Source organism: Narcine bancroftii, chromosome 11, assembly GCF_036971445.1.
Source record: "Narcine bancroftii isolate sNarBan1 chromosome 11, sNarBan1.hap1, whole genome shotgun sequence".
Classification (NCBI taxonomy): domain Eukaryota; kingdom Metazoa; phylum Chordata; class Chondrichthyes; order Torpediniformes; family Narcinidae; genus Narcine; species Narcine bancroftii.
Window position 1 is genome coordinate 78,969,322 of NC_091479.1, and position 19,957 is coordinate 78,989,278.

The following is a 19,957-nucleotide window of genomic DNA, read 5'->3' on the forward strand; positions in this document are numbered from 1 at the left end:
ATGATAGACAGCTGGGCGGGGCTGAGGGAGAATGATGACAGACAGCTGGGCGGGGCTGAGGGAAAATTATGACAGACAGCTGGGCGGGGCTGAGGGAAAATTATGACAGAATGCTGGGCGGGGCTGAGGGAGAATGATAGACAGCTGGGCGGGTCTGAGGGAGAATGATGACAGACAGCTGGGCGGTGCTGAGGGAGAATTATGACAGACAGCTGGGCGGGGCTGAGGGAGAATGATAGACAGCTGGGCGGGGCTGGGGGAGATTGATGACAGACAGCTGGGCGGGGCTGAGGGAGAATGATAGACAGCTGGGCGAGGCTGAGGGAGAATGATAGCTGGGCGGGGCTGAGGGAAAATGATGACAGACAGCTGGGCGGGGCTGAGGGAGAATGATAGACAGCTGGGCAGGGCTGGGGAGAATTATGACAGACAGCTGGGCGGGGCTGAGGGAGAATGATGACAGAGAGCTGGGCGGGGCTGAGGGAAAATGATGACAGACAGCTGGGCGGGGCTGAGGGAGAATGATGACAGACAGCTGGGCGGAGCGAGAATGATGACGGCATGTGGGGGTCGGATGACGGTCCCGCCGGAAGCGCAGGTTTGTCGGAAACTTGGTCGGATCTCCGGGTCGGTGTTAACCATGAAGAGCTTGTGGTCGGGTACTCGGCAACTGCTGCGGGTTGTCCTCCTCCTTCTTCTGTCCGTCGGCCTCCCGGTGGGCTCGGAGTATCTGGGCGACTGCTCCCAGCAGGTTAGGCCTGCGTTCAGTCGGGGCTGCCCTCGGCACCACAGCCCCGAGTCTTTGAAATGTGGGATCGGGAACGGAGGGGTGTGATGGTGATGAACAGAGAGGTTGTTTCTCGCCTGTCATTTTTTTGTGTGTCTCCTAAATACTGCTGGTAGTTACTGAAACAAGGCACTTCCTATTCTGGGGATCTTTCAAGCCAACTTCCCGCAGTATTGGGGGGGGGGGGGGGGTGGGGGGTGGAACTCCAAAATGAAAGTTTAATTGCCAAGCCCATACTTTTTGATGATCCCATAAGTTGGATCTGTGGTGTCTGTTTGATTGTGAATTGGCTTTTGAGGTGGTTGGGGAAGAAGAAGTGCAATCAGTTAGAATTTGAAATGTTTGCATAAATGTTCCAAAGTGGGTTTTTATTTTGTCTTGTTTTACTATATAGTATAGTTTTGAGGATTTAACACTTGGAAAACAAGAAAATTGAAGCCAGAAGCAGGCAACAGCGTAGATGTGGAAAGGGGAGGCAATTGGGATTGTTACTGAGGCCTCACCAAATTGGGATCTATACAATGATTTGGGTGAAGGCTATTAATTTTGCTGATGACGGATAGGGTGTAAGGAAGCTACAAAAACACGTAAATGGGTGAATTAAAGATCAGACCAATGGAATTTTTTAAAAAAGGTTTGCAGATGCTGTGAATGCAGTAAATACACAAAAGTGTAAGAGAAACTCAGCAGGTCCCACAGCATCCAAAGGAAGCAAAGATGCAGAACTAATGCTTCAGGCCTGAGCCCTTCTCCAAGTTATTTGTCAATAGACAAACCTACTGGATAAACTAAGCAGGTTTTGGAGCATGTATGGGAGGCAAAGATATATAACCAATGGTTCGGGCCTGAGATCCTCATAAAGGTAATCAGACAAATGAAGTATTGTACAAAAATGTGGAATCGCCCATTTTGACTGGAAAAAATAGAGACCTATTTTCAAAATAATGAGAGATTTGGAGAAACCTGTAATACTGAGATATTTGACTATCCTAACATGCATGGTTTGCAAAAGGCCAGAATGCGTACAAGCCAAATAATTAAGAAAATGAACAATATTGATTGGGGAATTGATTACAAAAGTGGGGTGATTGTTTCAATTTTGAAGTGTATCGGTGAGACAATATCTGGAGTATAATTGATGGTATGAGTTTCCTTAAATGGGTAACAGTGCATTAGAAGTCATACATTGAGGATTTGAATGGCTTGTTCGTGGACTGTACGGGTTTTCTAATGAGAAATGATCATAGCATAGACTTGTATCCACTGGTGTTATATGGTATTCAGTGATGACTTGAATGAAGCAAGAACCTGAGGAGTTTTCCCTTTGTAAGAGAATCTGGAATTCAGTGTCTTTTTTTTTAAATAGATGAATTTTTATTATTTGAATGTTATGAATCTTAGGAACTCTTCCTGTTAGGATGGTGGAGCCCAGTTTTATTTTTATGGCAGAGAGAAATCAACAAATACTTGATAAACAAGGGGGTGAAAGATTAGATAAATAGATAGGGATGTTAAGTTTACAGTCAGAGAAATCAAGATATTTTAAAATAGTGCAACAGTCTTGAGTGGTCAAATCACCACTAATTTGAACATTCATTTAGATACTTTTGTAATTTGAAACAAATATGACTCGTTTCTTATTTTTCTTATTTGTCTTTGCCTCAAGAAATATTTTTATAATATTGTCAACCTCCCAATATGCTTGCACTCATCGATGTAATTGAAGAGATATAGTAATATCTGGCTGTCACTTGACACTTTTAGTACCACATTGCAAAAATGTAGAAAATGTTGTGATTAGAACTATTTCCTTACCACAGAAAATTCCCTCAAAACAACATATCCCAAAGTAATTGCTATGGACTTGAACTACGCCAACCTTGAGCTCCCTATCTAAACTCAAAGAGCAAATCTCATGCTATGCCAAAGGATCCAACACCCTGGACCATGACTGCACGTTCTTGGAGAATGCCTACCATTTTATCCCACACCCCCACTTCAGCAAGTCAGATCATACTCAATTTTTACAGGTTCACCATCAAAAGCATACTGCATGCTGATGTGTCCTGCATACATGCAAAAACTGAGGAGGGAGGCCTGGTAATGAAAGTCAGACAGCACTGATGACATGTGTGACTGCTTCGAGTCAGTCGACTCGTCCTTATTCAAGGATTCAGCAAGCAACCTCGATGACCCTCATTGCCTTTATCAGTAAGTGTGCAGAAGATTCTGTGATTAAGAAGGCAATAAAAGTATTCCCAACCTGGAATCCATGGATGATCCTAGAAGTTGATTCATTCCTTAAAACCAGGTTAGACCATTCAAGTTTGGAGACTCTTTATAAGAAATCCAAATGTGAACTCAGAAAGTCATTAGGGGTGTTACTGCACCGAGCTAGAATCCGAAGATAACTATCGACTAGTGTTTTTGACATCCACCATCGTGAAGTGCTTTGAGAGGCTGGTCATGGCTCACATCAGCTCTAGCCTATCAGATAGCATTGACCAATTCAATTTTCCTAACAGACAAACAGATCCACAGCAGATGCAATTTCCCTAATTCACGAGAATACCTGGACTCCAAGGTCACATGTTAGATTATAGTTCATAGACAATAGCTCTGCCTGTTGTACCATAGTCCTTTGTAAATTCATTCCCAAACTCAGGATCGAAGTAGGGTAACAATATCTCCATGATCAAGCTCAACAATGGATCTCCTCAAGGATATGTACTCAATCCTCTGCTAAATTCCCTTTGCACCCATGACAGTATAGCTAAATACAGTTCCAACTCCATCTTCAAATTTGCCAACAACATGACAGTAGTGGGCTGGTTATCAAATAACAATGAGTTGGGATACAGGAAAGAGATTGAAAGCCTAGTGAAATGGAGCCAAGATAACGTCTCAATGTCAGTAAGGCAAAGGAGATGATCATTGACGTCAGGAGAATGAGCAGAGTCCATTTCCCTGTCCACATTAATAGTGTTGAAGTTGAAAGAGTAGAGAGCTTCATGTTCTTTGGAACAAAAAATCTCCAATAACCTGACCTAGGACAAGCATATCAATGCAACAATCAAGAAACATGCCAATGCCTCTGCTCCCTCAGAAGATGAAGGTTGACATTGCCCCCCCCCGCCATCACTCAATTTTCGCAGGTTCACCGTCAAAAGCATACTGTATGTCTCACAGTGTGGTATAGGAGCTGCTCTGCTCAAGATTAGAAAATGATGCAGAAAAAATGAATTCAGTGCAGTATTACAAAAAAATTCCATCCCTACATTAGACTATCTGCATAACCCACTGCTTATAATACTTTTCTGTATATAATTCTAGAAATAACATTGATCTGTTATTTATCTCGATAATCCTCTCGATAACAAGATACTAGTATCTTGAGACAAATAAACTGAAACCAAGAAAATGAATTATAGTGTTATGAGCCGAGATCCCCAAAACCCAGCAGCAATAGAGATTCGCCAAGGTTACTTAAACAAAAATTGCTTTTAATTATCTTTAAACATGAAAACAGAATCACACTTCAGATCCCCAAAACCCAGCAGCAATAGAGATTCGCCAAGGTTACTTAAACAAAAATTGCTTTTAATTATCTTTAAACATGAAAACAGAATCACACTTCAACTTATCGCTGTTAACTAACCTAACTTAACCCTCTTCTAATTCTAAGCGCACATGTATGTAATGTGTGTGTAAGTTTAGAAAAGTTCTTTGATTCACAGTCCAATCTTGCTTCTCATTTCTCCAAGTTTACTGGTTGCAGGCAATTCTTATACTGTGCACAGAATTTAACATTTATGAAGTTCACCAGGCTTTGGTGCTTGAAAGGTAAATGGTTACCACTCAGGAAGGCTCTTGTCAGTTTTCAGAGAGAGATTTGTTGTTCGCTCGACACCCACAACTGATTCCTTTTAATCAGTGTCCTGCCGAAGAAACTTGCCCCCTCAGGGTTCTCCAGATATTAACCTCTTTCTTTCAGGTCACCACAGAGTTCCTTTTTGTTTCTCTTATTTCAAGTGAAACATTAGGCAGGCATTCCTCTCCTCTTGTATGAACCACAAGGGCATTGACCAGGCTGAACTAAGCACTCACAACCCATCTTCCAAATGGGGTTTTTCCACCAGCTTGTCCTGTTCTAGTCCCAGCTGCTGCTGCTAACTGTAAAACTGCAGTACTGATCTCTCTCCCTCTCTCTCAGAGAAAAGCCTATTTGACTCCCTCTCTGTTTCCAAAAAAACCCACATGACCCTCTTAGAACAGCAAACCACACTCCCAGACAGCCTGCGGCTCCAAACCCACTCTTCTAAGTTCTTTCATCTGTTGCTTTTCAAAACAACAATCCATTAGTGAAGTCTTTTGGATACTCTCCAAAGTTTTTGTAAAGGCTTGAGCAGAGCTCCAGTATTTTAAATGAGATCTGTTTTGAAGTGTTTGTAAGTGACCTACACTTAAAAAAAAGCCTGCCCCAATTTATCTCCCAAAACATATCTATAACCTGTCACAATAGAAGAGAACATTTGACGCATCATGGCTATGCCAGTTGAAAAGATCATCACCACCCAATTTCAGTTTTCAGCATCGTAAGGTGATGGACATTTTATCCTCTCGATAACTTTGAAATACTTTCATTTGGCACTGTCACTGTTGGACAAATGATCCCTTCTTTTCTCTTAAACGTTCTGTGGTTGCAATGGTGTATTTCTTTAAAGTTACTGAGGGAAGGATTAAAGGGGGCATGACATTTCTGTGTGTTCTATTTGGCTCCTCAGCAAAAGGAAATGTGTCCTATCCATCAACTCCTTCTATGACATGCAATAAAGAAGGCCCCATGAATGTCAAGTATATAAAATTGTAAGGAAAACAATTCCAACTTTTCTCATAACCAATAGTTTTCATTTTTGACATTCTCCACATAAATCTCCTTTGTAACTTCTTCAGTGCAGTCACATCTTTCCTGTTTTGTATGTAGAACTGGATCATATGAGTAATTTATACAATTTTTCCATAATATCCTGCTTTTATATTCCATAACGGTTAATAAATGAAAAAAGCCTGTACTTCCTCTTCCTCCACATTTCTCAGTTTCCTTTAATCTATTGTATTTTCTCTTGCCATGTTGTAGCTCCTCAAATATGGAGAATATCATAATTATACTTTAATGCCTTCCCCCACACTTTTGTCAAAATCATTAAAACTGTAGCGGCCTGCACACGGAGACACGGGCTAGCCTGCAAAATGGCCGACGAATGCGGTGACCACACAGACCCAGGGGTGTCACCAGTTGTCATCCCAGGTGACCTCCGCACAGTTGAAAGTTGGCCAACATCATTGGTGCTCCGATGATGTGGGGCCCTGACGTCAGTGCCAGGGGCCCATATGAACATGACAGCCAGAGCAATAAAGCAGTCTTGCTTCCGAAGGCTTTGGTGTGTGTGTGTTGTTTTTCCCTTCACTCACGTAGTGTGAGCACTACAAAACTATATATACAACAAAATGCATGCAACAGAATATTACGCCTTGTGGAACCTTGCTCTTCAAAGCCACCTTGTCAGAAAACTGCATTTCTTTTATGCAACTGATCCAAATTTGGATGTAATTTGCAACTTTTCCCTTGGATATCAAGTATATTTACTTTTTTGACTTGCTTTGTACTTTGTAAAAATGCCTTATTGATTATGTAAATTGTATTTGTGTTTGTATTTGTGTTCGAGCCACATTAATGACAACTGGTAAAAGATGTACCTTGTTCAAACTCTTAATTGTAAAGACATTAAAATAATCACTTACACCTTGCATAGTACATTACCCATTAAGATGTGCGATCGGATTATTTTTCTTGGATACTCCAAGACCCATCTCCTTCCAATTCTTTGTGCTCTCCTCCAATGAGATGAATCAGTAGTGATTATTGACTTTTTTAAAGTTGGACTTGATGCATGTGACATCACCTTCATATTTCACCTACTAGCTATGTGGCATCCTATTTACGGCACTGCTCCTGGCAGTTCATGCAAAATTTTCATTTCTCACGTGGGCCCATGCTCAAGACTTGAGTATTTTGCTGTCCAAGGCTAGGCCTCTAATTATCCCTTTTGACCATAGTAACTGCCAAGTCTTTTGCTTACTTATGTTGTCCTGAGTGCCTTTTGTGATGTCTTGGACTCATTGTATCTTATTTCATTACAACCTGATGGACACAAATAGGACTTTATGACCTTGACTTTTAGTCAACCAATTTATGGTTTCCTGATTTATGGCTGGCTACTTCAGCCTTCCTGTTGCCTCAAATCAACTCAATCACACTAATTAGACTTGAACTTTTTTGAATATCTACACTGTCCTTGATCAAACTTTGTCTTTTTAAATGAAGGTTAATGCTTCTCCAGCACCACTTCTGTACCATGAGGATTCGAAGCCAAGCCCTTAATACTTGCTGTCTTCTTTGGCTTGGCTTCGCGGACGAAGATTTATGGAGGGGGTAAAAAGTCCACGTCAGCTGCAGGCTCGTTTGTGGCTGACAAGTCCGATGCGGGACAGGCAGACACGGTTGCAGCGGCTGCAGGGGAAAATTGGTTGGTTGGGGTTGGGTGTTGGGTTTTTCCTCCTTTGCCTTTTGTTAGTGAGGTGGGCTTATCTAATAATTAACACACTTCCTCTTTCACCTCAAGGTCAAATTTGATACCCTCTTTTGTAAAGACATACAATGTATTCATGTAAAACCATAATTACATCATCTGCCTCTTAACATAAATCACCTTTTTGACCCTAAAGATTTGACTCTGTCTTTAGCTATATTACTGCTTTTTATGTACTTTATAGCACATCTGGATTTTGATTTTTTTTTTCCTCTCTGACACTTTTCAACCTGCCTTTGCATTCCAAATTTTTTTTTTAATTAACCCCTACATTTCCTATTTTCTTCCAGGCTTTTTATAGTATTATGTCCTCAATAACTGAGATAACTTTCCTTGTTTATTTCTTTCCTTTTAATGAACTGTTGAATGGAAATCTTCTCAGTAAAAGGTGATAGTTTGATTTCATAAACCGGACCTCATCTCAACCCTTGCACTGTTTGAACTGAACTTTTCTCTGTAACACTGCACTCTGTGCTGTATTTTCTTCAAGTATGGTTGACTTAACTGGATAGCACACAAAACAAGTTTTAGCTGTATCTTTGTGCATGTGACAATAAACAAACTAACCTCATTTGAAAATAGTGCACTTTTTCCACAGGTAAGTTTTTTTTAAACTACTGTTGCTCACTCCTTGTTTTTATGTATCTCCACTCTGTCGGGATATCTTATCCCACAGAAATATTTGGAACTGAACTGGTGAAAGACTGAGAAGTCTTCCAAGGATCTCCTTAATACCTGCCTGTTGTTATTCCAATCTGCTAATGCCTGCATTCTCTTCATCTGTGAGATGTCCATTTTTTTGAGAATACATCAATGGTACATAGAAATAAATAAGTGGTGTGGAAGTTTAATATCTGCCCTGGTTGATGTGCTGAATGAAGTGGTAGAACAGTATAGCAACATGCTGTATGGGGAATTAAATATTTGGGTGATGATCATTTTCAATGCCACCAGTATTACATGTACCTAATTAGTTCCCAGCCTGCTTGAATAGCAAAGTTCATATGCATAGCCTTGCTGAAATCCTAACTTAAAGGCCCCCAACCGCATCTGTTATTTATAGTGAAAATCCAATCCAAATGGAGAAAAGTGGTACCTTGATTTTCAGTAGTCCAGGCTATTGTCTCACATTTTGTTTAATGAACTGCATGACCTGTGATTTCAGTAGAACAATTGACAGAATAGCAGGGCTTGTTTTGTTAGGCAGTGAAAAGTACAATAATTAACATAGTGATTATCACAGCCAGTGCAAAACAGGAGAGAGGAGTCAATTGTTTCCAATCACATTGGCCAAGATTGTGCTGTAATGATCATCATCAGGCTAATGTTGCTTTGCTATTAATGTGGGTGGAGTCAATTTGATGGCAACTTCTAGACATTATCCGTTCAAAACTACACACAAGATTTGGTGACGATTCTTGTTGGATCCAACAAGCATCCGAAGACAATGAATTGTTCGTCAAAAGCCCACAGAAATTCTGGAGTTAGAGTGCCATAAACTGTTCTTTTGTTTTTTTTAAACTATGCATTCCTCTCTCTTCTACCCAATCCATTTTGTATTTTCTTTTCATCAATTTTGAATGCATTCAATATTGAAATGTTCCCATTTGTACTCAGCACTTGCCTGTAAGGTCCAAAGGCAGACACTGATCGATTGAAATGTGATGCACAAGAATTGTAAATTTGGTTCCATTTTGCTAAGCTCGTCAGTCTAGTTCTTCACATAATTTTGCACAAGGATCTGTACTTTCACCTCCTGGGCAACACCTCGAACCTGAGATATACAAAGAGAGGCTTAACTTGGTTCTATAAATTGATGATCTTACTCAGAACAATGCAGTGAATTATAAAGGGGATACTTGAGCAGTGCTAGATATGCAAATCAAATGTTTAATTGGTTTTTTTTCTGTTGAGTTATGGTTAGTCCAGTTCATTTATTTCCTTCTAGTATTTAAAACTTTCTCTTTCCGTCTTTGGGGTGAGAACAGAGAACAATACAGCTCAGGAATAGGCTACTCAGCCCATGTTTCTGCATGAACACATTGCTCAAGTAAAGCTCAAACTTCATGCTAAAAATCACATTTAACTCAAACCCAACAGAATAAAATGTTACATTTAATTTAACTGCCAAAGGCATATAGTATCACTGTAATCATTTTCTTGTTACCCATCCCTTCTAGAAGTAAGCTGGTATCAGCATTACATTTATTATACAGTCCATAATTTGCAAAAAAAAAAAAAAAAGTTTTTATAAAAATTATTGGGGCAGTGTAATTAGCCCAACCTTGTTACAGCATCAGCGACCTGGGTTCTAATCTGATGCTGTCTGTTCTCCCCGTGTGTACATGGGTTTCCTTCAGGTGCTCATTTCCTCCAAAATCCACGGAGATTGTAGGTTAATTGGGTGTAATCAAACCGCATGCTCGTGGGCTGGAAAGGCCTGTTACCATGCTTTATGTCTAAATTTAATAAGAAAAGCCTCAGAAATGGTAACTTGGCTTCTGAAGGAACAGTAAAGAATTAAATACTATCATCATTCAGCAACTGATAATCATCTCTCAGTTTATCAGATTTCTTTTTTTGTTTATTATTTCTCGTATTGGAGAATAAGAGCAGTTGCAGATATTCCTGAAATTTGATTTTCATTGTGTTGCCCACACTTTTTACAAATGAATTAGTGCTTATAGCATGTTTGTTCCAGCTAAATGAAACTGTTATCTAAGCTCTGGAAATCACTTCACAAGCATGCAATCTTCAGAGAAAAGAATAAACTTCTCTTTCAGAGAACCGCAAAAGCTGTCCATGCTGGAATCTTGAGCAAACAAATGGCTGAAGGAACTCGTCTGGTTCGACAGCATTCATGGGTAGAAGTAGTCAATGCACTTTATCAAGACTAAGATGCAAAAGGTGAAATTCTTGCATCTACTTCTCTATTTGCAATCCCACTGATGTCAGTAAACACTTTACCTGAACATTGATTTTTGATCACACTGGGCAACGTTTTTTTTAAAGTTTGCTTCCTGAATTTAAAAACAATAGGAATTATGATAGACAATGCCAAGCTGAATACAAAGATAATTTCACATTTGTTGCATCATACACGAAGTTGGAGAAACATTAATTTAACTATTACTAAATATAGCGAGTTTCATTGCATAATGATGCTGACACATTGTGTTAGTTCAACTGCCCTAAAAATGTTTTGCCACTGATTTTTATTTGTACTCAGCATCAGATGCCTCTTGTGTCAGTGCCCAAACAATAGTTGGCCAGTGTCGATGGATTCTATTTGCCCTGATACAGCTTTTCATGGTGACAGTGTCCTGGTGAAACCTTTCACCACGTTCACCAGTGACTGCACCAAGATCAGCAGGGAAGACGTCCAAGTGAAAATGCAGAAAATTAATTTTCAGTGACATGTTGCACTTCATAGTTTTGTATGCTTGAAGTAGACAAAATATGACAGAAAATGACAAAAAAAAATCTGTGATAGGAAATTTTTAAGGTGATTTTCGTGATCAGTTGCCCAAAAGACATAAAATATACCGAAACATGTCCAGGAAGCAAAATCTTAGTTGTCCAGTGTAATTTGTCCCAAATTCACCCTTGTTGACCACCAGTTATTTCAAATTCCAGCATGAGATTTACCACAACCTTAAGTTCATTTTCTATATCTATTTTCAAATAAAAACGCTAGTTTCGGTCACATTATGTAAAGAATAGAGAAATGAATGATTTTTGTATTTAATCCTGGGATTAAGCAGCAATCTTGTTACTATTAGATTTTTGAAAGTGTTATGTATAAGACATTTAAATTCTTTGTTTAGTTACAGTTGAAATCTTAACAATTGTGTTCTCATTAAAATCTATGACTTTATTTTTCTTTCTCACTATAAGAGCTCTATGTTTCAGATGTCACCGAGAAGTAACATTTTCCACATTTGAGAAAAATGCACAAATATTTGACATCTAAACCATCCACCAGCAGTGTTTCAGAATCAGAATTCCTACCCCACAATAAAAGCTGTGGTCCCACCCTCTGGCTTGAACTGTAGATAAACTGGGCAATAATTTAACTATTGCTAAGCATTAATGCTTCGATTGTTTCTTGACTATTGATCAATAACCCAATGCAGTAACGCCACAGACTTTGGTCTTGTTGGACTAGCAGATTTGACTAACATTTTAATTAACTTTTTATATTTTACCCTATATAATAAAACATTTTCCAATGAACCTGGTAAGAACCAAGTGAGTTTCATGGGAACATGAAAAACACGGTTCCTGTGTGTCTGTCGAACCATTGGAATTTTTGTGTAGTGAGATGGGAATTTATTAGGACTTTTCCGTACTATGGTAGATGGAAAACTTTGCACTGTTTCTATCATAAAATGGTCTGTTCTCTAACAAATAATGCAACATCATGAAAGATATGCTGGAAATTTTTACATTTTGCATGTTGCCAAGATCGATGGGTATATTTTGGTTTTAAATTTGCTGCAAATTAGGAATAATATTTGGAATTCTACTGAAACCTTCAATCAGTATTTTCATCAGAGAAAGTGGTAGTCGTAAGAGAGAAATAAAACTAGATATTGTAAGAAAAGTGATTTTAATTGTGAACAATTGTGCATTTTATAGGTATTTCATGAAGCTCGCCACTTAAAAGTTTAATAAATTTGGAAATTGGTGAGATTTTAAGAACAGTTTTAAACTGTTGAAGTTCAAGGTTGTTCAGTTTTGTCCTGGATGTGTATATGAGAATTTTGATCAATTCCACATTTGGATGCAATCCTTGTTGTCACAAAGAGTAGTTGTGAAGAAGCAATATGAAGTGGTGAATAAACCATTAAACAATGAGCTATTTTTCCCTGCCTACTTGTCCATTTCAGTTTGACCCAATTCTCTGATGTTTCATAATATGTGAAGTTCCTGACAAAGCTTTGCTTTAAACTTTAATTTTTAAAGTGTTTTTGTCCAATTTCAGTATTCTGCCTGTTGTTTAATTATTTAGTCACTTCTAGTATTGTTTTCACTCTTGTTTGAGGGTAAGAAGAAAATTAGGATAGCACCGTTCAGGCCTATTAACTGAAAATTGAATAGTGTTTGGCTACTATTAAGATCATTAATATGATCTTTCTCTGGATAAAGTAAGATTAAAAGATTATGACTGAGATCATCGAAGCAAGTTGGTGGTGAGTGTTACTGCTTGCATGATTGAAATTGCAATGATGGTTTGCTTGTTCCATTGGTTGCAGCCCTCAAGTAATTACTGTACAAGCAGGGAAATGCAGCAAGACAATGGTGAATGTGTCTGAAAGGTTACTGTTGATTCGAAGGACGCTATTTAACATTTTAGTGATCGACTGTATTCTATTCGTGTTCTGAAAATTGAAGGTCTGCTTCATTCAGACCAATTTCCTACGTTTTCTTTAATAGCTCTAGCCACCTATGTTCAAGGAGCCTTATGCCTGATTTAAATGACAACTAAAAAATCCAAACAATCTTTCTTGGTTGACAACTTCCTGGGTAGCTGTTTTTTCTTTAAACAAAATTTAGACATATAGCACTATATCAGACCAATTTGGTCCTATGAGTCCATGCCACGCAATTTACACCCTATTAACCTACATTTTGGTGGAAGCTGGGGCCCTGGAGAAAACCCACGCAGACACGGGGAGAACATACAAACTCCTTACAGAGAGCACGGGATTTGATCCCGGGTCCTGTCCCGATCTCTGGCACTGTAAAGGCATTGCGCTAACTGCTACACCAACTGTGCAGCCCTATGTTGACCTTGTAATCGCAGAAAATGTTTACTTTATACTTGTCTCTGGAGTATTGTTTTATGTGGATTGTGGAGAAACACATGGCCTCCCTGCCTGTATGGAATATTGTGTATTGCGGGTGGTCACGTGTCTTCCATGTCTGAAACTTATCCGGCAGTCACATCACCTGTCAATCAAGATTGGACTCAGGCACTCCTTGCCGTTGGTTTGTTTAAATTACCTAGAGTCATTATTGGCTAGGTGCCCAGATCAGAACTATATATAAATATCAATGCATAGCACATTCTTTTCTCACTGCCTTGTGGTCCAAGCCCTGGACATCACTCCATTGCCAGGTCACTATTTTGGATATCACTAGCAATGTTGTGGGTCACGTGTGCACTATGCTTAAGCTAAGCAATAGATCAATGCTTGCAGAGAGCCACACCCCCATCGGTACAGGGAACCAGGAGTGTGTGTGTGTGTGTGTGTGTGTGTGTGTGTGTGTGTGTGTGTGTGTGTGTGTGTGTGTGTGTGTGTGTGTGTGTGTGTGTGTGTAAGTCCCTTTCTGACAAGTGTCACAATAGGTGGCCACTGGAATCGGAGTCCATCCAGGGTCTGATGTGAATATCTAAATAGTTGTTTAATAAAATAGTAATTGAGTATTGTTTGACATTCTCCCCTGTTTATCTCCTGTGTCTTCATTAAAGTTACCTGTGATTGAAACACTTGTGTCTAGACTTGTCTCTCTGTGAACCCACTGAAACCTGCTACTCTTCCAAACACAACAGACATACAGCGCAGTAACAGGCCTTTTTGGCCCACAAGCCCATGCCACCCAATTATCCTACGGCCCCCTCCCCCCCAGTTCATTTTGAAGGGTGGGAGGAAATCAGAGCTCCCCCAGAAAAACCCACGGAGACATGGGGAGAATGTACAAACTCTTTTGACAGGCAGCACAGGATTTGAATCCCGGTTCCATTTGCTGGCACTGAACCAGCATTATTTTCTCCCATTATTCAATAATTTCAACACCTTTTGCTGTTTATGTAGTTGAGATAAAGATTATGATGGGAGCCTAATTTGTGCACTTGCTGACTTGACTGCAGCAACAGTTTATTCAGTAGAAGTGTACGTTGTGCAAATGGATACAAAAGGACTGTCAGCTTTGTGCTGGGATATTTGATATCAGAAAATTTCTAGCCAGGGAGAAGGATCTTTTGTAAAGTAAGGTCACGTCCAAAGCTTCAGAACAACACTTAAATTGTTTTATGAGAGAATTAATAGGTTATATTTCAGACAATGGGCTAATTTTGAAGTTGATTTCTTCATACAGCCATATCTTGATGAAAGAATCAAGCCCAAAAGGTTGATGTATCTTTACTTTTGCTATATGAAGTGCGCTGTGTGACCTGCTGAGTTTCTCCAGCATTGTTTTTTTTACTTCAGCCATGGCGTCTGCAGACCTTTGTTTAACTTCTTCATCAAGCTATCAAACTTAATAAACAGAGGAAATTTCGCTATTGGGATCGCAGCTTGTTCATGAAGGCCAACCAGAAGTATTAATTGTTACTGCACAGAAGAAAATAATCAGTGTATTTTAAATGAAAGGCTAGTGTTGGAAAAAAATAGTAGAGGCCTATGGCTAGTGGTGTACAGTAGGAATCGGTGCCGTTTGTTGTCTGCATTAGTGACTTGGATGACAGTGTAGTTACCGTGGTGAGTAGTTTGCGGACAACACCAAAGTTGGTGGTGTGGACGGTGAAGAAGATTACAACAGATCTAAGTAAACTGGGGAAAGTTGGCCAAAGAATATCAGATGGAATTTAACTTGGACAAATGCAAGGTGTTGCACTTTGGTAGGTTAAATCAGAGCAGGACTTGCAGTGAATAGTAGAGTGTTGTAGAACAAAGAGACATGAGGGTACAGGTAGATAGTTCTGTGAATGTGGTGAGACAGGTGATGAAGCATTTGGCATTGATTACAGGAGTGTTCAGATTTATTGTCAGAGTATATGTGTGACATTACATATCACCCTGAGATTCTTTCTCCTGCAGGCCAGGCAGAATCACCACTTATTGGTAGTGTAAAAAAACTGTACACGATGTGCACATGTAAACAACTGCAATACAGAGAGGAGGGGAAAAAAAACAAATAAAGTTTAAAAGAGTCCATAAATGAGTCCGTGATTGAGTTTGTTGCTGTGGGCTCTGATGTGGGAGGGGTAGCAGGGGTACAGCTGTGAAGACATTGGTGAGATAGCACTTTGTATTGAGCACAGTTTTAATCACCGAGCTAAGTTGGAAAAGGTGCAAAAAGATTCAAAAGAATTTTACCAGGACTGGTAGGCTTGAATTATGAGGAGAGGTTGGATAGGCTGGGACTTTTCTTCCTCGAGTGTGGGAAGCTAAGGAGAAACCTTATTGTGGTTTATAAAATCACAAGGATCATGGATAAAATAAATAGTCATAGATTTTTTTTTCTCAGGTTAAGCAAATTTAAAACTAGAGGGAATAAGTTTGAGGAGAGGGGAAAGATAAAGAAGAAACATGAGGGACACCTTCACATACAGGGTGATCGGAATATGGAATTAGCTGCAAGAGAAAGTGGTAGAATTGGAGGCAGTTGTAACATTCACTAGGTATGCGGGTAATTAAGTAAAGAGGGATGGGTCTAAATGAAGGTAGTTGGCATGGACATTGGGCATTAGGGACTGTTTCCAAGCAGTAAAGGAAATTTCAGAACTTTTATGGTTAACTGTAATGGACAGACAGCATCCACCACCTGGAGGCGCTGCTGCGCTCCTGTTTGGAGGACACACTGATTGCCAATCAAGGTCAAAGACTCACCCCAAGCCATCAAGGTGACCCTTGCGATTGACCCACCTATATCACCAGGTACTTTAGCCCAGACTCAGCCCTGACCTTCACCCAATTTGCCCAGGTGAATCACCTTGGCTGACCCCTGCTGAGCCCCTGTACTTGGCTTCGTACTGGTCAAGGGGTGGGGGTACGTAGTATGACCTTGATCTTGACTGTTGATTGATTATGTTCATGTAATTTCCCCCAGTCCTCTGTCGGTTCCTCCCTCGTTATATATCCAAAGTGTATCGAGTCCACGCTGCTGCTGAAGATCCAGCTGCGCTGGATGGGTCACGTCTCCAGAATGGAGGACCATCGCCTTCCCAAGATCGTATTATATGGCGAGCTCTCCACTGGCCACCGTGACAGAGGTGCACCAAAGAAAAGGTACAAGGACTGCCTAAAGAAATCTCTTGGTGCCTGCCACATTGACCACCGCCAGTGGGCTGATAACGCCTCAAACCGTGCATCTTGGCGCCTCACAGTTTGGCGGGCAGCAGCCTCCTTGGAAGAAGACCGCAGAGCCCACCTCACTGACAAAAGGCAAAGGAGGAAAAACCCAACACCCAACCCCAACCAACCAATTTTCCCTTGCAACCGTTGCAATCGTGTCTGCCTGTCCCGCATCGGACTGGTCAGCCACAAACGAGCCTGCAGCTGACGTGGACTTTTTACCCCCTCCATAAATCTTCGTCCGCGAAGCCAAGCCAAAGAAAGATATTTACCCCTTGCGTCTTGTGTATGTGTGTAGAGGTTTGCCTTGCATATTGACCCTGTTGTCCCATTTGCATCCCTGAAATAAACATGTGCTTTGTACCTCAACTTTGGTCTGGTTCTTAATCTGTGGGACCCACGTGAACCCAAGCAACAATAACACTTTGGCAGAATTGGCTTTTATTGCATATTTCCACAATGACGGTGCAAATGTATTGAGGACCAGATCTTTTGATGCTTCAACTATCTTCATTAGAATGGGGAAGATGACTCATGCCCTTCTTAATGAACTACCTCTTTTATAACAAACAGTAAATGTGGTCAGGAATTAAATGATTAGCTTAACTTTTATTTAATAAATAAGTCCAAAAATGGCATTATAAAAATTGATGCCAAATTCATGATATTTAAAATTAAAATCGGGATCCATTTTCATTAATACACTCTGACCAAGGTGTAGATTTGGGCAAACATATCTTTTTGTATTTTATCACATCAAAGCATTTCTCAAATATGAGTGGGGAATTCCCAGCAGCAGTGTTTGTCATCAAAGATATTATTGTGTAATGATAGGGTTTCCAGAGAGTGTGTCAGAATTTGCAAGATGGGTAATTTGTTGAATGCGAAATTATTTTGTAATCCCCTCTTTGAAGATAAATTGTTTCAGATGGTCTTGGTTAGTAGCTCATGCCTGTGGTTCAAAAACTCATAGATTTGGTTGATGTTCCATAAATATAATAATTATTGAAAATGTGGTATTAAGGCAGGTTTCTGTTGTTCAGGCAACCACTGGGGGAGAAAAAGCTGTTTGGCAGCCAGCTTTAAAGGGTACAAGGGACCATCATAAAGTCCTGCCAAACGTGCCTTTATTTTACCTGACCCAATGTCATTTAAAAACAAATGGACTGGTCATTATTCTTTGTGGCACATCCTTAACATGAACAAATCATTGGTTGGTCAGGTGAACAGTGGAGACAGGAAATCTCCATAACTCTGCATCATGTTTTCAAAGCATTTATTCAAACCCACCAAAATGTTAATACATTCATCCTCAAGCCCTAGTGAATACTGCCCTCCTGTGTGTCTTTGGAGAAAGTGGCAGAAATGGAATCAGTGGGGAAGTGCTCTGGAGGAGGTACCAAGAGTAACAGGCCTCTCTCGAAGTATGGGAAGAAAATCCCTGGTCTTGGCAGCAATGGAGAGCAACAGAGGCCAACTTACCTACACTTACTTATTGTAAAGATTATGACCCAGATTTCTCCATTCTCCACCCCTACTGGAATAGTGGGGTCTCTTCAGTATTGGTTCATGAAAAAAAATGTGTATATTGAAAATATATTTTGTGCCTGTCTCTTGTGTAATAACTAGTTTTTAAATGAGGGATCAGTGGTACATTTCCAAAATTATTACCCTGGAGTTGAGAAGGCTTATTTTACATTGCATGTTATTTCATTAATCTGGAACATTATGGCTATATTGGTAAGACAACAACTAATGTTGAAATGGTATCCTGATCTCTGGACTCACAATAAACAAGATCATGGTAGGAATTACATTAAATGATGATGAGTTTATCATTTACATTGTACAAAGTCTATATGCACCAAAATTCTTATTTGCTGAACAGGTACTTTTTTTTAAAAAAAAAATACCAAAACATCTAAAAAGCAATTACAATAGTATACTTAATTGAGTTAAATGATAATATAAATGCAAAAAGCTTAAATATTTACAGTTATCCTAAAGCAAAAAAATGTGATTCAGCAGTTGTGCAGATAATCCTTGTGGTGAACCGGTGCGGACTCGAAAGGCCAAAATGGCCTGTTTCCACTCCGTAAATGGTTATATGGTCCAGGAGTCTTCTGCATTCTCTACCCCGCTGCATACTTCTACCTGGGGTCATTTGTAAATATTATGTCGATGAATGTAAATTAAAAGACTTTTTCTTTTCTCCTGCCCCCTTCACTGACCAAGGCATTTGTACTCATGGGCTATAAGTGCATTAAATAGAGAAGTATAGTGTTGAACCTTCAACACAGGAAACATCATTATTAAAATATTTTTCTTTTTTCCAAACAGGGTCTAAGTTGTACTGTTTTATCTGGTAAGTCCAGCTAACTTTGTTGTTATTGCTTGGATCCCTCAAATCCAGCCTTTAAAAGACTTCTAAATCAGAAGGCGCAGTTGAACCTTTTGTTTCATCATTGCATGCTTAATTTGCTGATAGGCGAAAATTTACATCTTTAAATTTAAAGTGTACTGCTCTGCTTTTTACCATTGTATTTAGTGCCTCCTGCAAGAGAATAAAGGACAGCTTATTTGCCTTTTATTGTTTCAATAAACAGTTTAGCAGTTCAGTTTGATCTGCCACCTTGAAACACAGAAGTTCTGGTTGGATTTAGGCCCAGCCCTGATGAAGTCATGGAAATTTATTGCCAAATTGTGATGTTTTGAAGTGAACTTGCAGGTAGTAGTATTACCCTATGGTCCTTACATTGTTGGTAGAGGTTTTGGGTTTGTCAGGTGCTGTAACAGTGAGTAACTGCAGTATATTTTGGAGGTGGTGACTCTGTTGCAGCCATGGTGTGAAGGTGGTGGGGAGAGTGAATGTTTGGTGTGGTGGATGAAATGCCTGTCAAGAAGACCTGCTTTATCTTGGATGGTGTTGAGCAGTTTGAGTATTGTCGGAGTTGCACTCGACTATACAGTGAAAAGTCAACAAGTGAGTTCCTTGCCATAGAATGCCCAGCCTCAGACTTGCTTTTCTAGCCACAGTATTTATAATTGTTAGTGGGTATCTCGATAATGATAATTAGGGTAGGTCATTAGACTTGCTGATAGTCTTGTCATTTGGATGCCATTAAAAATTACTTCAGAAGAAAAATCAGAATTGTCAAGTACGTGGTCGTGTAGTCTTTGCACTATCCAGTGCTCTTGTCTGTTTCTTGAAGTAATGAGCAGGTTGAATGGATTGATAACTGTTGTTTGTAATGATGGGAATTTTGGGAAGAAGCCAAGAAAGATAATCTACCAGATTGGCTGAATATGATTAGTCTTCAGCATTCTCCAGATGAACCCTCTTTGTTAAAATGGTGATCCTCTTGGAGCAGTTCACCATTCTCAACCATATGTGACAGGAATGCAGAGCTATTATGTGTGTTTATTTAACTCTTATC

The 19,957-nt window shown here is 39.8% G+C and overlaps 1 protein-coding gene across 4 annotated transcripts in view; it reads left to right on the forward strand.

Moving 5' to 3' along the window:
* Positions 1-469: 469 nt before the first annotated feature.
* LOC138745964 (interleukin-17 receptor A-like) overlaps positions 470-19,957 on the forward strand; it is a 54,813-nt gene continuing 35,325 nt past the window's right edge. Inside the window, exons 1-3 of one of the 4 annotated variants that reach the window (XM_069903593.1) lie at positions 470-598; positions 10,221-10,344; positions 18,861-18,885. In XM_069903593.1, the coding sequence (XP_069759694.1) occupies positions 10,315-10,344; positions 18,861-18,885 (55 nt within the window). In that variant the 5' untranslated portion in view covers positions 470-598; positions 10,221-10,314. The other 3 variants (XM_069903592.1, XM_069903591.1, XM_069903589.1) reach the window with 3 other exon arrangements.